The sequence below is a fragment of the Stomoxys calcitrans genome, chromosome 2 (genome assembly GCF_963082655.1).
Source record: "Stomoxys calcitrans chromosome 2, idStoCalc2.1, whole genome shotgun sequence".
NCBI lineage: Eukaryota > Metazoa > Arthropoda > Insecta > Diptera > Muscidae > Stomoxys > Stomoxys calcitrans.
This window is the reverse complement of record NC_081553.1, coordinates 106,269,382-106,292,009: the sequence shown is the minus strand read 5'-3', so window position 1 is coordinate 106,292,009 and position 22,628 is coordinate 106,269,382. Positions and strand designations below refer to the sequence as shown.

General features: G+C 39.5%; 1 protein-coding gene across 16 annotated transcripts in view; it reads right to left on the bottom strand.

The window, feature by feature from the left end:
- LOC106081822 (protein lap4) overlaps nt 1-22,628 on the bottom strand; it is a 704,386-nt gene that overhangs the window by 317,276 nt on the left and 364,482 nt on the right. For 14 of the 16 annotated variants that reach the window (XM_059364098.1, XM_059364099.1, XM_059364100.1 and 11 more), the window contains 2 exons: nt 14,073-14,428; nt 9,668-10,024 (listed from right to left, as the gene is read on the bottom strand). In XM_059364098.1, coding sequence (XP_059220081.1) covers nt 9,668-10,024; nt 14,073-14,428 — 713 coding nt within the window. Of the gene's footprint in view, nt 1-9,667; nt 10,025-14,072; nt 14,429-15,321; nt 15,942-22,628 lie in introns of those variants that run through there. The other 2 variants (XM_059364096.1, XM_059364101.1) reach the window with 1 other exon arrangement.

Below are 22,628 nucleotides of genomic sequence, written 5' to 3'. Positions count from 1 at the left end.
CTCTAGAGGGCGCAATTCTTATCCGATTTGGCTGAAATTTTGCATGAGGTGTTTCATTATGACTTCCAACAACTGTGCCAAATATGGTTCATATCGGTCCATAACCTGATATAGCTGTCATATAAAAAGATCTGGGGTCTTGACTTCTTGAGCCTCTAGAGGGCGCAATTCCTATCCGATTTGGCTGAAAATCGAAAATCAAATCGGTCCATAACCTAATATAGGTGCCATATAAACCGATCTTGAATGTTGACTTCTTGAGCCACTAGGGGACGCAAATCCTATCCTATCCTATCCAAAACCGGATATAGCTGCCATATAAACCGATCTGGGATCTTGACTTCTTGAGCTTCTATAGGGCGCATTATCTGATTGGGCTGAATTTTTATACAATGGCTTCTCGCATGACCTTCAACATACGTGTCAAATATGATCTGAATCGGTCCAGAACCTAATACAGCTCCCCTGTAAAACGATCTCCCTATTTTACATTTTGAGTCGAGGCTATTACTGAAAGGAAGTAAGAAGGAGGTCAGTGAAGCTTCATAGTATCATAACGGTACACATAGGAGCTCTCTACGAGCTCTCTTATATAACATCGGTGCGGCAAGTGATAGCAAGTCTAGGGCATGCGAGGAAGATGATGAGACGTTAGAGCATTTTTTATGAAATTGTCCGGCTTTTGCGTCTAACAGATACCGGCACTTAGGTGGGGACACAATACCAGACATGAACCAACTTAGGGACGTGGCATGGAGAACAATTAAGGATTTTTTTGGGGTAGCACGAAATTTTTGTAGCATTTAGAGCGCACAACAAGCCAATTACTGGCTTAGGTGTATGTCCATAGTGGCATGAGGCGGATTAATATCCGCACCCTCTATTCAACCTAAACTAATACTGATACTACCCTACGAAATGTGGTGAGATTTCGCAACGAACCCTTTTAGCATAGAATAACTGGTAGTTAATTAGAAAATTTTTCAGCGGTGGTTTTCGCCTCCTAATGCTGGTGAAATTTGTGAGGTACTTTGCCATATAAAAACTTCTCCCCAAAGAGGTGTCGCTCTGCGGTACACTGTTCGGCATCGGCTATAAAAAGGAGGTCCCTTATCATTTAGCTTAAAATTGAATCGAAAAGCACTCTTTGTAGGAAGTTTGCCCCAGTTCCTTAATGGAATGTTCATGGGCAAATTTGCCTATGCAATTGGTAGTTGATATGGTTCAGTTCAGAAACTTTATTCCGGGTCGTCCATGGCTCCTGAATTAAGGCAATGTGAATCTTTCTCTTGCTGATTTTCTCCAATCAGAGCGTGCGTAGCTATATCGCTCGTGTGGAGGATTATCTGAATGACTTCAATCGTTGGTCCTCCAGTGAATGGGCATTCATCGTCTTTCATAAGGCTGCAATGAATTTTTCGGTCACTGCACTGTCTGATGTTTTAATATTCGTAATTTTGCCTATCCTAGTTTCACGAATCTTGAGAAGGTTGGTAATGGTTCCATTGTCGGGTCCATGTTCGCTAGGCTGTGTTAAGTCTCCCGTCCATGCATTGCCTGATGTTCCAATATTAGGAGATTTGCTTATCAAAGTTTCCCAAATCTTGAGCAAGTGGGCTTCTTGGGAGTGGGTGATGGTCTCATCGTCTGTTCCCTGTTCATTAGCCTGCATTAAATATCCTCTCACTTTACTGTCTTATGTCTTAATATTAGGATCTATGCTTAGCTTAGACTTCCGAAACTTGAGAAAGTCGTTGATAGTTTTATCGTCGGCTTCCCGATTATTAGGCTGCATTAGGTTTCCTATCACTGCACTGCCTGATATTTTAATATTAGGATATTTACCTACACTTGTCTTCCGAATGAGAGAGTTGGTGATGGTCTCGTTGTCAGCCCCTGTTCGATAGGCGTTATTGAGTATCCTGCCACTGTTCTGCCTGATTCTCCATATCAGGAACTTTGACCACTTTAGTCTCCCAATCTTGAAAGAAAGCCTTTGTCTTTAGTCTGAGCCAAACTTGTCACGGAGACTTGTAGACTTGTTCAATGCCAACCACAAGGAGAGTTCATTCCTCCTTCTCCTCCTTGGTTTTGCTTTTTTAAGACTTTCCTGAGATTTGCGCCCCAGGGAGTGTGTATACTTCCAACAAGCTTTTTGACGGTATCAATACATTCTGCTGACGCAAAGAGCAGATTTAGTATGTCCCTTTATACTCGTAGCTCATCATATGTATAGGTGGACCCTAACCTATACAAACGAGACCCTCACTTATACATATGAGACCACTTGAGACCGATGTGGAATCCCACCGGACGAAGTGGCAACATGGATGTCTACATAAGTTAGCCTATCCTTGTTGGGATTCCTGATCACATAAGAACATGCGGATTGTGATAGCCGATGGTCTGTCATCGGTTTAGTTCGACTTCTTTAAGAAATAACCAGGATCTAAGCCATTGTAAAGACGTTTCGGCGGCTCTGAAGGTGTTGAGGATAATAATAACTCAATTATCTATCTAGCTATCGGCCATCTCTTGCAGAAACATAGGGCCCTTTAAGCGCTGTTTGCGGCTTAATTTCAAGTTCATTGAATGGCTTGATATACAAAATCCTACGAACTGGCTTGGCTACCGCGGATGGTCTATATCCAATTTCGGCAATGGCACAAAAGGCAACAATGCAGAAAAGGGGACAGCATGCCTTAGAACATGTGAGTTAGAAAATGTAAGTATCGTACCAATGTTTTTTTTCATAACCTACAAAGGGATCTACAGTAAGACGATTTTATACCCACTACCATAGGATGGGGGTATACTAATCTAGTCATTCCGTTTGTAACATCTCGAAATATTCGTCTAAGATCCCATAAAGTACATATATTCTTGATCGTCTCGGCGTTCGACATCGATCTAGCTATGTCCGTCCGTCCATCATTACCAATGATGAAGGTCCTTTGGGATAGCAAATGGGCCATATCGATGAGATTTAGATATAGCTCCCATATAAATCGATCTCCCGATTTTTCTTCTTGAGCCCCTGGATGCCGCAGTTTTTGTCCGATTTGGGTGAAATTTTGCATGTAGTGTTCTATTGTGACAACTGTGCCATATACGGTCCAAATTGGTCAATAACCTGATATAGCTTCCATATAAACAGATCTCCCGATTTGACTTCTTAAGCCCTTAAAATCCACAATTTTTGCCCGATTTGGTTGAAATTTGGCATGTGATGTTCTGTTATGACTTTCAACAACTGTGACATGTATGGTCCAAATCGGTCTATAAAATGATTTCTTGAAGATGGGCTATATCGCATTATATCTTGATAGAGCCTTTTTATAGACCAATCTGCCGATTTTAGGTATTGGGCTCATAACAACCACATTTATTATTCGATTTCACTGGAATTTGGGACAACGAGTTGTACTAGGCCTCTTGACATTACTATTCAATAAGGGCCCTATGGGTCCAGATTTGGATATAGGAACCAAGTATACCGATCTCTAGAGTTACAGTCTTGGGCCCATAACAGGCACAGTGGGGCGTGGTTCAATACGGTCTTGATAGGTCTAAATTTGGATACAGCTGTCATATATACCAATTCGCCGATTTAAGGGTTTAAGCTCATCAAAGGCAAACCGACTTCGCTGAAATTTAGCACAATGAAATGTTTTAGTCCCGTCGTTATTCGTACCGTTTAGGGTCCAGATCGGGCTGTATTTGGATACAGTTTTCATATAATACGATCTCCCAATTTAAGTTCTTGGGCTATATGCCCAAGAACTTAAATTGGGAGATCGCAAAATAGAGATTTTTATCCGATTGTGCTAAAATTTGGCACAGTGCTGTGTTAAGCTCTTCGACATACGTGCTCTCTTTGGTTTAGATTGGTCTATATTTGAATATAGCTGCCATATACATAAACCGAGCTCCCGACTTACTTTTTGGCCTTATTAAAAGTTCTGTTTTTCGACCCTGGAGGCCACCGTAACGCAGAGGTTAGCATTTCCGCCTATGACGCTGAACGGTTGGGTTCGAATCCTGGCGAGACCTTCAGAAAAAATGTTCACCGGTGGTTTTCCCCTCCCAATGCTGGCGACATTTGTGAGCTACTATACCATGTAAAACTTCTCTCCAAAGAGGTGTCGCACTGCGGCACGCCATTCGGACTCGGCTATAAAAAGGAGGCCCCCTATCATTGAGCTTAAACTTGAATCGGACTGCACTCATTGATATGTGAGAAGTTTGCCCCTGTTCCTTAGTGGAATGTTCATGGGCAAAATTTGCAATTTGTTTTTCGACCCTTGATATTCTTCCCGAACACGGTGCAAATCGGACTATATTCAAATATGGCTACCATACTACTAAATTCTTAATTCCCCATGAACATTCCATTTAGAAACAGGGGATACTTCTCTCATATCAATGAGTGCAGTCCGATTAAAGTTTAAGCTCAATGATGAGGGATCTCCTTTTTTATGCCGAGTCCGAACGACGTGCCGCATAGCGACACCACTTGGCAGAGAAGTTTAACATGGCAGGATATATCACAAATGTACCCAGCATTTGTAAAGGGATAACCAGCGCTGAAAATTTTTCTGATGTTCACGACGGGATTTGAAACCAGGCTTTCGGAGCCATAGGCGGACATGCTAACCCCTGCGACACGGTGGCCCCCAATATAATATAGCTATCACATGGAAGAAAAATCGGTTTTACCATCCTGAACAGTTAACTGTATTAGACCCACGATGTTCGTGCCGTGATTGGTCCAAAGCAATTTGTGTTTGTTTGTTACGGCTGAACCGATTATCTTGAAATTATCACAGATTGTGTACGTTGGTCTGGGAGGAAACATAGGTTATATAATTTTTGATATCGGAAGGGGGGTGGACCCTTCCCCTTACCCCAAAAGCACTACTCAAAAATAAAAGTGGTCCGATCGGGACAATATGGGATTCAAATGAAAGGTTTTCAAGAGTAGAGTACGAATTTCATAAGAAAAGTTGGGTCCAAGTACCTGGGGGCCGCCCCAGCCCCAAAACCCCTTAAAATAGGTTTATTTGACGATATTGACAATATGGGTCTCAAATGAAAGGTATTCGGGAGTAAATTACGAATATGGCCAGGAAGTAGGAAAAGGCTTTATAATTTATTGATAACGGAAGGGGGGCGCCCGCCCCCGTTACCTCAAAAACACCACCCAAAACAAAAGTGGACCTATAAGGACAATATGGGTATCAAATGAAAAGTATTGGAGACCAGAAAAAGAATATGGTATTAAAATTTGAGTGCAAGTACCCAGGGGGCCCCACCCAACTCCAAAACTGCTCTAAACAGATATATTCGAAATTCATGTCAATGTGGGACTCAAATGAAAAGTATTAGGCTGTAGATTACAAATATGGCATAAAACATTAGGTCCAACTAATGGGAGGTCACCCACCCCCAAGTACCCCAAAATGGGCATATTAGCCGATCATAGCTACATGGTACTAACATTTGCTTTCAAGTCTAGGTGGCGCTTTTCCTCCTAAAGATACGTCAAATGGGTTATTTGAACCATTATGTTAATATGGAACTCAAAAACGAATCTGATATCCAATTTTGGCGCCAAGTGTTTTGGGTTACGCCCTAAAGTACACCCTAAACTGAACTTCATTTTCGTTGGGAATAAAGAACGATTTTGATATGTACTTTCAGTGCAAAGTACCAATGGCAGCCCCAGCCCCAAGACACCCTCCAAACGGTTAATATTTACCAGCCATGGCAATATGGGGCTCAAATTAAAGGGATTTGGATGTGCAGCACGAATTTCATATTCATATGTGAGTCGAAATATCTGAGGTGGCGGCCCTTCCCTAATGAGAACATTACCCTAAGGAAGAACATTAACACCAGGAACCGAGAAGGGGCAAGTTCTCACACATCAATGAGTGCTTTCCGATTCATGTTTAAACTCAATGATAAGGGATTTATTTTTATAGCCGAGTCCGAACGGCGTCCCGCAGTGCGACACCTCTTTGGGGAAAATTTTTTAAATGACCATGCATGGCATTGTACCTCGCAAATGTCGCCAACATTAAGAGGGGATAAATACCGCTTTGTCCGATGTTCTCGCCAGGATTCGAACGCGTTCAGCGTCATAGGCTACAATGGCACGAATTCGATATCCACATTCAGGGCGAAGTGTCCCCACCCCAAAAAGATATTAGAGAGTTTAAGAAGGCGCAGCGGAGCGAGCTAAGGATTGCATTTTTCACAGTATTATGACGAAAGGTGGTATATATATACACCCAAGTTGGTGGTATCCGAACGTAATGCCTTTTTAATGGTTAACTTTTAATTTCTCCTTTTAAAAAACTTGATTTCAAACTATTTTAAATCCCCTCACTTAAAACTTCAGATCTAAACGGTCGTCTCATGTCTCTATTCAAAACAAATATCTTTAAAAACAGTTCTCAAATATTTGAAGTAAACTAAAAATATCATCTTCTTGTTTCCCGCTGTCTTGGCAATCTTAATAACCACTTGATAACAATGAGTAAGATAAAGTCACAGCAAACGTTCACAGTACGTGGCCCCACATAAAGTGCGAAAACGTTTTGGCCATTTGTGCAAAAAAAAGGAAAAAGAACAGCAACAACAACAAAAACACATTAAGATGAAAACTCTTTATAAACTCATCTCCTAACTGTTTCTTAAATTGGATAATGTTTCTATCATCCTAAGACGAAGGCAAACTTAAACCATACAGAAACAAAATCATGAAAATGCCACACTGAAGAGAGCAGAAGACTCAATTGTTTTGTTATGACCATTGTCGTTGGCTGATGTTTTTCACTTTCATTGGAAACCCAACAAAACAAACAAAAAGAATGAGAACAACAACAACAACAGCATTTGCAAAATGAAGATACCCCTAACAAGTATAAAACGTCTGGTCGGGCAATCTCAGTGCCAATGGCTTTTTGGAAAACTTGCAAAACTCTCGATTTGAACACAAAATACACATAAAATTCACAGTTTCATGTTTTGATGCTGACCCAGAACCGAAGGCATGAGGACAGACAAGCAGCCAACCAAAGAAGCTTGACAGCAGCCTTCCAAGAACTCATGCTTCCTTCCCAACATCCTTCCGGCTTGTTAGCAAACTTGAAGAGTGACTTTTAAAACTTCCTAGAAATTCCCCAAACAATGCACTATGGGCTGAAAGTGAGGAAAAAATCTGCACTTTAAGATGAAGAATAATTTTTTTTGTAAAAATATTCGAAAGAGAATTCCTGTAAACTTAGTCAACACAAAAGTAACGACAAAATAAATTTTGAGCTATGTTAGCAGCCGCTATGAACAGTGCTTTATGTTTGTCAACAGTAGATGTTAGTCAGCATAGGATTCTATGGGAGCTGTATCAAGCTCTTGATCGATTCAAACCATTTTAGACACGTATGTTGAAGGTCATGGGAATTGCGCCCTCTAGAGGCTCATGAAGTCAAGACACAAGATCGGTTTATATGGCAGCTATATCAAAACATGGACCGATTTGCACCATTCTTAACACAGTTGGTGGAAGTGATGCCAGAACACCACGTGCAAAATTTCTGTCAAATCGGACGAAAATTGCGCCCTCTAGAGGCTCAAGAGATCAAGATCCCAGATCGGTTTATATGGCAGCTATATCAGGTTATGCACTAATTTGCGCCATACTTAGCACAGTTGTTAGAAGTCATAACAAAATACTTCATGCAAAATTTGACCCAAATCGGACGAGAATTGCGCGCTCTATTGGCTTAAGAAGTCAAGATCCAAGATCGGTTTATATGACAGCTATACCAGATTATGAACCGATTTGAATCATACTTAACAGTATGTTGGATCACTTCCAACAACAGTATAACAGTTGTTGGAAGTGATGCCAAAACACCTCGTGCAAAATTTCAGCCAAATCGGATAGAAATTGCGCCTTCTAGAGGCTGAAGAAGTCAAGACCCCAGATCGGTTTATATGGCAGATATACCAGGTTATGAACCGATTTGAACCACACTTAAGACACTCGTTGTAAATCGTAACAAAACACATGAAGCAAAATTTCAGTCAAATCGAAAAAAGATTTGCGCCCTCTAGCGGCTCAAGAAGTCAAGACCCAAGATCGGTTTATATGGCAGCTATATCAAAACATTGACCGATTTGACCCATTTTTAATCCCAACCGACCTACACTAATAGGAAGTCTTCATGCAAAATTTCAAGCGGCTAGCTTTATTCCTTCGATAGTTAGCGTGCTTTCGACAGACAAACGGACGGACAGACGGACGGACATGGCTAGATCGACTTAAAATGAAATGACGATCAAGAATATATATTTTTTATGGGGTCTCAGACGCATATTTCGAGGTGTAACAAACAGAATGAAGAAATTACTATACCCCCATCCTATGTTGGAGGGTATAAAAATCAATTTGTGTTTATTTATTTGTTTGTCTGTTCCATATAGACCTAAAAACGGCTGAACCGATTTTCTTGAAATTGTCACATATGGTGCATAAGGATCCCGTGGTGAAAATAGGGTACTACATTTTTTGATTTCTGAAGGGGAGGGGGAGGACCTTCCCCCTTACCCTTATTTTCAGAAACGCCAGATCTCGGAGATAGGTGGTGCGATTTAAACGAAATTTTGTGTGATTTCTTACAGTAACCTAAAAACATAATTTTGTCCAAATTCCGGATGGGATACCTAGGGGGGACGCCCCACCCCAAATCCTACCAAATATATATATATTCTAATCACAACAATATGGGACTCAAATTGAAGGTATTTAAGATAAGAAAACATATTTGATATCTAATTTTCGGACTAAGTGTTTGGGAAACCATCCCAACCCCCAAAAACACCCCTAAATCGGACATATTTACAGACCATGGCAATATGGGACTCAAATGGAAGGTATTTGCGAGTAGAATTCGAATTTGACATCCAAATCTGGGATCAATTTTCTGGAGTCCACCCCTTCCCCAAAATACCCCCCAAAGAAGACTTATTTAATGACCATGGCAATTTGGGGCTTAAATAAAAGGTATTTGAGTCTAGAATATCCAAATATTGGACCAAGTGTTTGGGGGGCCGCCCGTCTCTAAAACCACCCCCAAAGAGGACAAATTTACGACCATAGCAATATGGGGCTCAAATGAAAGGTCTTTGGGAGTAAAGCATGAATCTGATATCAATATTCGGGATAGTGTCTATAGGGTCACCGCCCGTCTCTAAAATCACCCCCCAAAGAGGACAAATTTACGACCATAGCAATATGGGGCTCAAATGAAAGGTCTTTGGGAGTAAGCACGAATCTGATATTAATATTCGGGAAAAGTGTATATGGCGTCACCTCTCACCGCCATAACACCACCCAAAAAGGACGTATTTGCTGACCATTACATTATGGGGAGGAAGAGCACGAAATTGATACCCACTTTCGGGACCAATTTCCTGGGGGTCTTACCCCTTCCCCAAAACACCTAATTTCTGTAAACTTTGTCGTCACAAAGAGTAACGACAAAGTTAAGATCACCAATAGTATATGCCTGATGACCCCAAAAATTTTAGTATATGCCCGATGACCCATGGTGCAATGGCACACAGACTGAGTGTATGAATTTTCCAAAATACAAACCTTGCCATTTTCAAAAATGCCATTTGTCGATGTGGATGCTGCACCGAGTTGTTGCAATTGTGGATGTGGCTGCTCTTTTGTTACTGTTGCTGTCGTCATTGTTGGAGCTGCCACTACTGCTGTTGCCCCTGTCGCTGGTGTTGTGGTTGTTCCAGGCGTGGTAAAAACATTTGCGTGATAATTGTTCAAATTTGTTGCTGAATGCGGCTGCGGCTGTTGCTGTTTCTGTTGCAGCAACGGCTGTTCCTGTTGCTCGGGCAATATGTCCAGTGGTGGGGGTATATAGCGTTCGTGAGCCAGCAGTTGTTGTGTTGCTTGCGGAATGGATGTTGCCAAAGGACGTGTTTCAACAGAAATCTAAAAAATAATAAAAGGATATGTTGTCAAAGCGGGGCATGTACACTGTTAAAGCTTGATTGGTTAGTTGTTGGGTTTGTTAGGTTATGTAGGGTTTAGGTTTGCTTTGTTTCCTCAATGTAAACATTTTTGCATACATTAAAGGACAATGTGCCAAACGATTTTGTTTTGTTTTCATATGAGACAAATTAACTTTTGCAAAAATTTCTGATTAAAATTTTATGTTTGTTCACTAATGATGGTATCACCATCATTCGTAGTATTTGGCAAAGTTTGTTTTGTTTTTCAAAAATTCCTAGGAGATTAGACAACAATTCTTAAAAGTGAAAAGTTTTGGCATTTTTTACTGTTTTGACTGAAGTTTTGCAGCTGAGAGAAAAATAAAGTATTTTTAGATATCCACTAGCAGGGTGGTATTTCAAGTGGAGGGGGATAACAATCAAATAAACAAGAAATTATAAAAAACAAGAAAGAGCGTGCTAAGTTGGGCCGAGCCGAATCTTGCATACCCTCCATCATGGATCGCATTTGTCGAGTTCTATTCGCGGTATCTCTTTTCAGGCAAACAAAGAATAACGAATAGGAACTGTTATGGTATTGGAGCTTTTTATAGTCCTATCCGGAATGCTGAACAATGTAGAAGTCATTGTGTAATATTTCAGTTCACTCGGATAAGGATTGCGCCTTGTAGGGGCTCAAGAAGCAAAATCGGGAGATAGGTTTATATGGAAGCTGTACCAAACTATTGATCGATTCAGACCATATTAGACACCTATGTTGAAGGTCATAAAGGAAGCCGTTGTACAAAATTTCTGCCAAATCGGATGAGAATTGCGCCCTCTAGAGGCTCAAGAAGTCAAGATCCCAGATCGGTTTATTTGACAGTTATATCAGGTTATGTACCGATTTGTGCCATACTCAGTACACTTGTTGGAAGTCGTAACAAAACACTTCATGCAAAATTTTTATGGCAGTTATACCAGATTATGAACCAATTTGACTCATACTTAACAAAATTTTTAGAAGGGATACCAAAAGACCACGTGCAAAATTTCAGTCAAATCGTTGTTGTAACATTACAGCGAAATCGGAGAATAAATTCGCTTTTTATGGGCCCAAGACCTTAAATTGGGAGATCGGTCGATTTAGCAGCTATATCCAAACATAGTCCAATGGGGGACGCGAATGTTGAACGCGAATATCGAAGGGCTTAACACAGCTTACTGGGTCTAACACAGCTCACTGGGTCTAACACAGCCGACAATTTCAACGAAATCAGGTAATAAACGCTGCCGCTAATATGGAACCAAGGACTAAGATAGGGAAATTGGTGTATATGACACCTATATCCAAATAAAAATCGATCGGAACAATATAGACCACAGATGTTGAGAAGCCTTACATAGTTCACGTCGTCAAATTTCATCGAAATCGGATAATAAAAGCACTTTTATAGGCCCAAGAACTTAAATCTGGAGATCGGTGCAATGGCAGCAATATTCAAATATAGACCGATCTGAACCATATAACGCACAGATGTCGAAAAGCCAAGCATGGGTTACTGTGCCAAATTTCAGCGAAATCGGATAATAATGGGCCCAAAACCTTAAATCGGGAGATCGCTCGATATGGCAGCTACGTTCAAAAAAAGCCTAGACCTGATCTAGACTATACTATATACAAATGTCTCGGAACCTAACGCAACACGTAATGGGCCTAAGACCTTTAATCATCAGATCGGTCTATATGGGGGGTATATCGATATAGTCTATCTTCAAACTTCAAACAAAAGTAAAGTTTGCCCATGAACATTCCACTAAGAAAAACTTCACACATATTAATGAGTGCAGTGCGATTTAAATTTGAGCTCAATGTTAAGGGGCCTCCTTTTTAAAGCCGAGTCCGAACGACGTGCCGCAGTGCGACACCTCTTTGAAAGTGAAGTTTTTACATGGCATAGGCGTTTGAAATTTTGCACAAATACTTTTTGATATTGTAGGTCGGTTGGGATTGTTAATGGGCCAAATCGGTCCATGTTTTGATATAGCTGCTATATACACCGCATAGGGTCTTGACTTCTTAAGTTCATAGAGGGCGCAATTTTTATCCGATTTGGCTGAAATTTTGCACGAGGTGTTCTGTTGTGACTTCAAATAGCTGTGCTAAGTATGGTTCAAATCGGTCCGTAACCTGATATATCTGGTATATAAACCGATCTTTGATCTTGACTTCTTGAGCCACTAGAGGGCGCAATTCTCATCCGATTTGGCTAAAATTTTCCAGGAAGTGTTTTGTGTGGGTTAAATAGGTTCATAGCCTGATATAGCTGTCTTATAAACTGATCTTGGGTCTTGACTTCTTGAGCCACTAGAGGGCGCAATTTTCATCCGATATGGCTGAAATTTTGCAGGAAGTATTTTGCTACGACTCCAAACAAGTTTACTGAGTATGGTCCAAATCGATCGATAACATGATATAGCTGCCATATAAACAGATCTTGCATCGTTACTTCTTGAGCCACTAGAGGGCGCAATGATCATCCGATTTGGCTGAAATTCTGCAGGAAGTGTTTTGATATGACTTTTAACAAATGCACTAAGTATGGTTCAAATCGGCCTATAAATTGATATAGCTGCCATGTAAACCGATCTTGGGTCTTGACTTCTTGAGCTTCTAGAGACGCAATTCTTATCCGATTTGGCTGAAATTTTGCATGAAGTGTTTTGTTATGACTTCCAATAACTGCACTAAGTATAATTTAAATCTGTTCATAACCTTATATAGCTGCCATATAAACCGATCTTGGGTCTTGACTTTTTGAGCCACAGGAGGGCGCAATTCTCATCCGATTCGGCTGAAATTTTTCATGCAGTGTTTCGTTATGATTTTCAATAAGTGTACTAAATTTGGTACAAATCGGTGCATAACCTAATATAGCTGCCATATTACCCGATCTTGGGTCTTGACTTCTTGAGCTTCTAGAGGGCGCAATTTTCATCCGATTTGGCTGAAATTTTGCATGAAGTGTTTTTTCTAACTAGTATACCAAGTATGGGTCAAATCGGTCCATAACCTGATATGGCTGCCACATAAATCGATCTTGGGTCTTGAATGTCTGAGCCACTAAAGGGCGCAATTCTCATCGGATTTGGTTTATATTTTGCATGAAGTATTTTGTTACGACTTCCAACAAGTGTACTAAGTATGGTTCAAATCGGGCCATAACCTGATATAGCTGCCATATAAGCTGATCTGGGATATTGAATTCTTAAGCCTCTAGAGGTTGTAATTTTTATTCGATTTGCCTGAAATTATCTACAAGGACTTCTCCTATGACCTTCACCATTCGTGTTAAATATGGTTTGATTCGAACTATAGCCTAATACAGCTCCCATATTAACCGATCTCCCGATATTACTTCTTGAGCCCCTATAGGCCACAATTCTTATCCGATTTGGCAGAAGTTTGGCACAATGACTTCTACTATGGTCTTCAACATTCAATTCATTCCAAATCGGACGGTAACTTGATATAGCTAAAATAGCATTATAATGCTTATCCATTAGCATTATAATGCTATTTTCGGCAAATGCAATCCATGGTGGAGGGTATATAAGATTCGTTTAAGATTAAGTTTTTTTTTTTTTTTGCTAAGTTGCCGAGTTGGTAGCGTGCTTGGATAAGATTCGGCCCGGCCGAACTTAACACGCTCTTACCTGTTTTTATTTTTTTTGCTAAGTTAGTAAAATTTATAGGGCGCCCCGATAGCCGAGTTGGTAGCGTGCTTGGATTACCAGTGCAGGGGTCATGGTTTCGATTCCCGCCAGAAGCCTTGGTCTGTCGCTACTTTGCTATCATAATGGACTTAGAATTGTCTAAGTGAGGATTGTAAAGGACTGCCACTCTTACCTAACCTAACCTAGTAGTAAATTTATGCAAATCCCAATATTTGTATAGCTTTAGCAGATTTTCATTTAATTTATTTGCTTTTTGGTTTCCTATACTTTGCTATTAGATTATCATTTTAATAGTATCTGTGCATACTGACCTGTGATAGGGAACCATCCTCGCTGAATACCGGATGACCAATTAAACGGGTGACCTCACGCTGCACGACCAAAACTAAAACAGCACCACATGCCTTCAACACTTGAACGGCCTGATAATGATCGGCATCAACAACAAGGATGCCATTAACGCGAATAACTTTGTCGCCAACTTTAAGGCCAGCCAAGTCGGCAGGACCACCTTCGGTGACACGTGATATGAAAATGCCATCATCGTCGCCCTTGAATGGGGTGGAGCCTTTGCCACCGGCAATACTAAGGCCCAGGCCGGCAGAGGTACGTTCAATGTGTATCTCGTATTGTTCCAAACGCAGTTCCGTAACACCGTCCATGGTATCTGAAAATGAAGGAAAGAAAAAACATACAGAAACCAGGCATGAAATGTGTGTCCTTTGTAGTTGGTCTACTATATACTCACACTTTTGCGAGCTATATGGCAAAAGATTGCAATGTGCTGGTGGTAATGTATGAGATGTGATGGGTAAGTAAATAAGCCATATTTATATTTACATAAATATATTTGCTGTTATAATAGGGTGGAAGTGGGATTCTAAGGATATTGGAATGTATGACAATATGGGATCATGTCGCACAGTTGACTTTGTCTCTTTTTCTTTGTCTCTTTCCCCCTTCTGGCTATGTGTGTCGAAGTTCAATTGTGTTGGGCATGCAAGTCACGTTTTGCAATTACCAACTCCAGAAAGGCGTTAGCATGTGCATAAACAATTAGGAAATGACATGACTTCTGCTCATCCTCACCCCCTTCTGCGCCACATTGCTAACGAAAACCTCTCAAACAAACAAGCTTGCTAAAGTGCGCCATAGACATTTGGAGGCATATTTCAAACTTGCTGAATGTCAGTATGGGCCATGCAGGAAACAGTAGTTGAAAGGTAGGCAGCTTAAAAGAAATGTCAACTTGGATAAAATCAAATTTTGCCCAACTTCAAATAAAAGTTGCCAAAAAGGCTTTAAAATTATTCGGTATGGGTAGTACCTATTCCGAGATACGGATATTTTTCTTTGAGGAGCGAAATAAAAACACTTCCGATCCACTCTACGTGTTTTATTTTTTTTTTCTTATTATGATGTAAAATCTGGCTAAAATTGAGTTTAAACTTTTGCAAATCCCTCTCAACCACTGTTATTGCTGGCACCCTACACCCTCTTGTTGCCCCTCTCCTAGCATACTCGTCGTGTTGTCCACATTGTCCTTTCTCAAACACTTACCATAGTTTCTGACACGCTGTTGTTGCTGGTGCTGTTGCTGCAGCATTAGCCACTGTTGCTGTTGATATTGTTGGTCATCTGCTGGTGGCATGTAAGTGGTGACAATTCTCACACGTTTATCTTTGCGTTTTAGAGAATTGCTCGGACTGCGGTTCGATGAAGCCAACGAACTGCGTAAACTCGAAGTTGCTGGACTATTGCGGCCAGTGGTGGCCATGGTATAGGGTAGGGTGCCCATGGCCCCAGCACCCCTAACACCACCACCACCACCGCCGGTACTTGTTACGGAACCAGCACGTTTGCTGCGTGGCAATGTGTTGCTGCCTTCTTTAACTTTAATTTGAACATTGAACATTATGGCGTATTTGGTTTGGTTTGGTTTGGTTTAGTTCTACTTCTCTACGCTGTGTCTACATTCAAATTCCGCTGTCCTCGAGATTTGTTCTTAGTGCGTTGCTTGAGTTATTCATAAACTCTTGGCATGGGATTTGTTATGGGATTGATTTGATTTTTATCGTGTATACCATTCGCATATATTGAGCAAATATTATTCTATGGCAAATGTAATTTTCTTCCTTATTGTAATTTTTGGCTTTTTTTCTTCCTATCAAAGGTTCAATCTATTGCGCATTGAAATTGAAGTGTGTGTAGTCAGTTAGCAAATAATCGTAAAACGTAAAAAATCAAAATATTTATTTTTTCTTAAATAAAATATTCAGTTAAAAAATTCTTGAAAATGTTTCGCTTTAAAATGAATATAAAAATTATTTTTTTTATTTATTTTTTATAAAGAAAATATTTTTTTTTTTAAATTTTTCTATTTTTTTTTTTATTTAAAATTTTTTATTTTGTTTCATTTATTTTTTAATTTGCAATAATTTTTAATAAAAAAAATTTTCATATGAATTGTTTTGCTACTTTTGGAAGAAAAAGGTCAGTTTGTGTTTGTTTGTTTATTTGTCGGTTTGTTCCGTACAGACCCAAAAACGGCTAAACCGATTACCTTGAAATTTTCACAGATTGTGTAGGATGGTCTGGAAGGAAACATAGGCTATATAATTTTTTGATATCGGGAGGGGGAACGGACCCTCCCCCTTACCCCTAAAGTACTATCCAAAAATAAAAGTGGACCGATCGGGACAATATGGGATTCAAATGAAAGGTATTCAAGAGTAGAGTACGAATTTCATAATAAAAGTTGGGTCCAAGTACCCGGGGGGCCGCCCCATCCCCAAAACCCATTAAAATAGGTGGCGATCATGACATATGGGAATATGGGACCGATTACCTTGAAATTTTCACAGATTGTGTAGGATGGTCTGGAAGGAAACATAGGCTATATAATTTTTTGATATCGGGAGGGGGAACGGACCCTCCCCCTTACCCCTAAAGTACTATCCAAAAATAAAAGTGGACCGATCGGGACAATATGGGATTCAAATGAAAGGTATTCAAGAGTAGAGTACGAATTTCATAATAAAAGTTGGGTCCAAGTACCCGGGGGGCCGCCCCATCCCCAAAACCCATTAAAATAGGTGGCGATCATGACAATATGGGACTCCAATGAAAATTATTCGATAGTAGATTACGAATGTGGTCAGGAAGTAGCAATATGCCTTATAATTTATTGATAACGGAAGGGGGGCGTACCCTCCAACGTTACCCCCAAAACCACATCCAAAATCAAAAGTGGACCAATAAGGACAATATGGGTATCACATGAAAAGTATGCGGGAGTAGATAACGAATCTGGCATACAAAATCATATCGAAGTATAAAGGGTCACCCCACCCCCATTAAAACGCCATTAGATCCATTATGACTATATGATACTTGGATGGACCGATTTTCTTAAAATTTTCACGGATTGCGTACGTTTGTCTGAAAGGAAACATAGGCTATTAATTTTTAGATATCTGGTGGAGGCGGACTCTCCCCCTTATCCCAAAAACGTCACCCATATCCAAAATTGGTCCGATGGGCACAATAAGGGTAGCAAATGAAAGGTATTGGAGCCGGAAACGAATATGGTATTAAAATGTGGGTTCAAGTATAAAGCGGGTCAACACCCCCCAACCCCAAAACTCCTGTAAATAGATTTATTCGAAGTTCATGTTAATATGGGGCTCAAATAAAAAAGTATTAGGCAGTAGATTACAAATAAGGCATAAAACATTAGGTCCAAGTAATAGGAGGTCGCTCACCCACCATGGCTATATGGGACTCAAATGAAAGGTATTAGGGAGTAGATTACGAATATGACATTAAAATTTGCGTTCAAATCTAGGTGGCGCTTTTCCTACGTAAGATACGTCAAATGGGTTATATGACCCATTATGACAATATGGGACTCAAATGAAAGATATTTAAGAGTAGAAAACGAATTTGATATCCAATTTTGTAGCCAAGTGTTTTGGGTTACGCCCTAAAGCTGAACTGAACTTCATTTTCGTTGGAAATAAGAAACAAATTTGATATCTATTTTCAGTGCAAAGTGCCGGTGGCCGCCCCAGTCCCAAAACACTCTCCAAACGGTTAAATTTATCGGCCATGGCAATAAGAAGCTCAAATAAAAGGGATTTGGGAGTGCAGCACGAATTTGATTTCCATATTTGAGTCGAAATGTCTGAGGTGCCAGCCCTCCCCTAATGAGAACATTACCTTAAGGAAGAACATTACCACCACGAGTCGAGAAGGGGCAAATTCTCACACATCAATGAGTGCTTTCCGATTCAAGTTTAAACTCAATGATAAGGGACCTTTTTATAGCCGAGTCCGAACGGTGTCCCGACACCTCTTTGGGGAAAATTTTTTAAATGATCATGCATGGCATTGTACCTCGGAAATGATCGACAGATCGGTCTATATGCGAGCTATATACAAATCTCAACTGATCTGGGCCATATTGCAGAAAGATGTCGGGAGGCCTAACTTAACTCACTGCCCCAAATATAGGCGATATCGGACAATAAATGCACCTTAAATTGACAGATCGGTCTATATGGCAGCTATATCCAAATCTGGAGCGATCGGGTCCAAATTGAAGAACGATATCGACTGATCTAACACAACTCACTGTCCCAAATTTCAGCAAAATCAGATAATAAATGTGGCTTTTAGGGGCCTAAGACCTTAAATCGGCGGATCGGTCTATATGGGGGCTATATCAAGATATAGTCCGATTTAGCCCATCTTCTATCTTAACCTACTTATGGACAAAAAAAAAAAGAGTGTGCAAAGTTCCAGCTCAATATCTCATTTTTAAAGACTGTAGCGTGATTTCAACAGACAGACGGACAGACATGGCTAGATAGTCTTAGATTTTTACGACGATCAAGACAAAATATTCTTTATTGGATCGGAAATGGATATTTCGATGTGTTGCAAACGGAATGACAAAGTGAATATGGGGGTATATATCCTTCGGTGGTGGGTATAAAAATAGAACACATATGGAAATGTGTGTCTCAGTGGATGTTTATAATCACCACTAAATGTTTACTTTCCATAACCTTTTTTCTTTAAATTTAGATACAAACAATAACAAAAAGGCGATCTGGCTCAGCCACATTCCGAAATGTATACCAATGGATGGATCAGGTAGCTTCTTTACAGTAATATTTCACAAATTAAAATCATCTCTTCCAATCCCAAGGCAGCCGGTTGTACGTACCGAATTAACACGATGAATTCTTCATTGGCAAGGGGTGCCGCTTCAGTATATAACACACTGCTACAGCAACAACAACAAATTCAAAGCATCTCCTCAAAGCAACAGACTTGTGTACTCAAAACAGCAGATTTTGTTTGCTGAAATATCAGTAAGAAATGTTTGCTAAAACAGCAGCCCTATGTTTGTTTATACAGCAGTTATGTCTGTTTTCCCAATTTCAGCAGACAAAAAACTGCTGTTTTAGCAAACATTTTTGCTGTTTTGACTAACAAATTTGCTTGAGTGTAGTAGGGGGAACAACTGGTGAAATTGATTTTGATATTCTCGCCACGATACGAACTCGGGCACTTTTTGTTTTTAGACGTACCATCTAAAGCCTAGAGCTGACTTCATTCGCAGCGAAAATGCATACACTCATAGAAAATAGATTGCTGCAAATAGCAAACACTGTCTGCTGTATTGTATTGAGAGATTCGAACGCTATACAACGCCAACGACTCTTGGCGATTTTTTTTTTTTAATTTTCTAGTTTTTTTCCTGTTTGAGCGAAGATTATTAAATTTTACAATTTCAGTTTGTTTCTCTTTCGAGACGAGCTCAATGATCAGATATTTTCTTTGCAAATGGAAAAGGGAAACCAGAGAACGCAACACACATCAACCACTATTTGAAGCGTTTCGTCTTTGGTTAGATGACTTTGCAACCATATTAGCTGTGACAGCTTCAAGGGCCGTACGTTGGTATGTTGTATTTGAATCGATTTTTTTGCGAAAACGCCTCTATGATACAAATACCACATTAATTACGCTTGACAACCCTGTCTTTTAGTTGTACTTTTCCCAATGCATGTGTTTTCGTGTAATGGTAGATTTTTTGTTTAATTTTTATATTTATTACTGTTAGTCTAAGTCGGTAGCTAGACCTAAACTCGCATTGCTACTCCTTTTTTTTATAATTCGAAAACAATATTTTCATTGAAATTTAAGGATTAAGGACCCAAATATAAACCTCAAAATCATGAAGCAGAAGTATACATATATGAACCATTTTTCATCGAAATTGGGAGTGAGCCCTATGTAGCGCTCTTTTCGCAAAAATTTTAATATAATATTTGCACATTTTCAATTAAATTTTTTATTGCTTCAAATAAAAAATGATTGGATATTTCGGAAATTTCCATCATTATATTCTTAATTGGATCAATTAAAAATTTGTTGAAAATTTCCATCATTTTTTTAATTGGGTCAATTAAAAAATTGATAGGAAATTTCAAAAAATTTCAATAATTTTTTTAATTGAATATGAAATTATTGTAATTGAAAATTTTTTCAAACACGTTTTTCAAAAATTGTGAGTCTATCATTATCGTGATTGAAGCAGCTTTACTTAAAAAATTAATTGCATCAATTAACTTCTTAATTAAAACCGATTTTTATGTTTTTCTATGTAGGTGGTTCGGCCGAACATTTATTTCTTATTTTTTTCACAGTTAAATTATTAATTATTAAAAGTGGTGAATATTTATGCTTGTTAACATTTCCTTTCTTTCCATTTTGCTCTTAACCAAATCGTTTTTAAAAGTTTGCCCACCTTAGACTTAAATATTTCATGAGATCAATGTTTTTCGCTTGAAAACATGTGGTTTTGAGCATATCAAGTTTATGTCCTTGTCGAGAAGCATGGTCAGAAGCAATTGTAAGAAGAAAAAAAAAACACAATCATTCTTTGGCAATGACATTGCCAAGGCTCTTGGCCACACAATGCGCAATTGTGGAAAATTCCCTGCAAAAGACAGACAGACAGACAGATATCCAATAAAGACCAAAATCACAATGCAAATCCAAGAATGTCAGTAAATTAACATTGAAATTATCTTGTACAATTATTTAAAGCATTTCTTGATTTCCATAGGATTTTATTTTTCTCCTTTACTTCCCAATATACATCTGAAGCTTCTGGCAAACAGAGAAAAAATCGCTGAACTCTATCAGTGCGCAATGGAATTGTTTGTGGTTTATCTATACATCAAGCAGAGACCACTGAGGACGACTACTGTCTGCCATTCACACATTTGCATAATGCGATGGAATTTGATTACATTGCGTGCAAATGTGAATTTTTGGATTTATTTTTTAAATTAAATAACAGAAATAATGTTTTGTGGAAAAATTAAGATATTTAATTTTGAATGAAAGTATGATAATGAATTTAATACACTCAAAGAAATTTATTATTTAAAATAGCAAAAATGGTTGCAAAAAAATTTCTCTAAAACATTTCAATTCGTGCCTGCTGAAAATGACGCAGCAGACATGTCTGCTGTTTCGGGGGACACAAAGGGCTGCTATTTTCACAAACATTTCCCTCTGCTATTTCAAAATCTGCTGCTTCAACTACAAAATCTGTTTGCAGTTGAACGAGCAAAACATTTTTGCTACGATAGCAAATAAATTGCGATGCATAAAGAGCAGGAAATAAGTCCTGTTTTGGAGTGCTGGTACCACTTGGGATACCTTTTTCTTAAAGATCAGCAGGTTCCATCCCGTGTCCATCCCAATTTGAGGGTAAAAAGTGTAGTTTACTACCATAGACCTTTCATTTCTGTCCTATTCTACCCTGATCGGCCTTCATATATTATTTCATATTATTTTGAATTCCCTTTTTTTGGGGTAGGATAGGGGGAGGGGATTACCCTCTGACACGTCCAATCATTTGAGTACAATATATTCTCGATCATCCTACATGACATTTTGGCGTTGCATTTATTGGGAGGAGAGGGTCGATCCCCCCGACGCTAAGAACCAAACGACAAATTATTGGAGTATTTTGTTGTCGCAATCTACTGTCCTGCGGAACGGTAGGACGTAACCCAGATAATTGAATTCTTATACCAATATTAGATTCGAAATATACCTTCATTGATCTTTCTTTTAATTGACATATTATAACGATCGCACTACACGTCCTATTGAAGGGGTTTTGGTGGGTGAGTCGGTCCCAGACTCTGTCGTAATTGTGCATACCAGATTCGTAGTCAAATGCCAAAGACCTTTCATTCGATACCCATTTAGTGATGTTGGATATTTATGCCCGTTTTGGGGGTTTTGGGGTTGGGGAGGCCCCGTAGACACCTTGGACCAAATTCTTATAACAGATGTGTACTCAGCTTCCAAATATCTTTCGTTTGATACCCATATTGTCCCCCTCGGTAAAAGGAGCCCACTGTGGCGCAGAGGTTAGCATGTCCGCCTATAAAGCTGAACGTCTGGGTTCGAATCTCGGTGAGACCATCAGAAAAAATTTTTACTGGTGGTTTTCCCCTCCAAATGCTGGCAACATTTGTGAGGTACTATGCCATGTAAAACTTCTCTCCAAAGAGGTGTCACCCTGCGACACGCCGTTCGGACTCGGCTATAAAAAGGAAGACCCTTATCATTGAGTTTAAACTTGAATCTGACTGCACTCATTGATATGTGAAAAGTTTGCCTCTGTTCCTTAATGGAATGTTCATGGGCAAATTTTGCATTTTGCATTTGCATTGTCCCAATCGGTACATATGTCCTGTTGAGGGGTTTTGGGGTGGGGAGGCGCCTTAGACACCTAGGAATAAACTTTTATATAAGCATTGGACTCT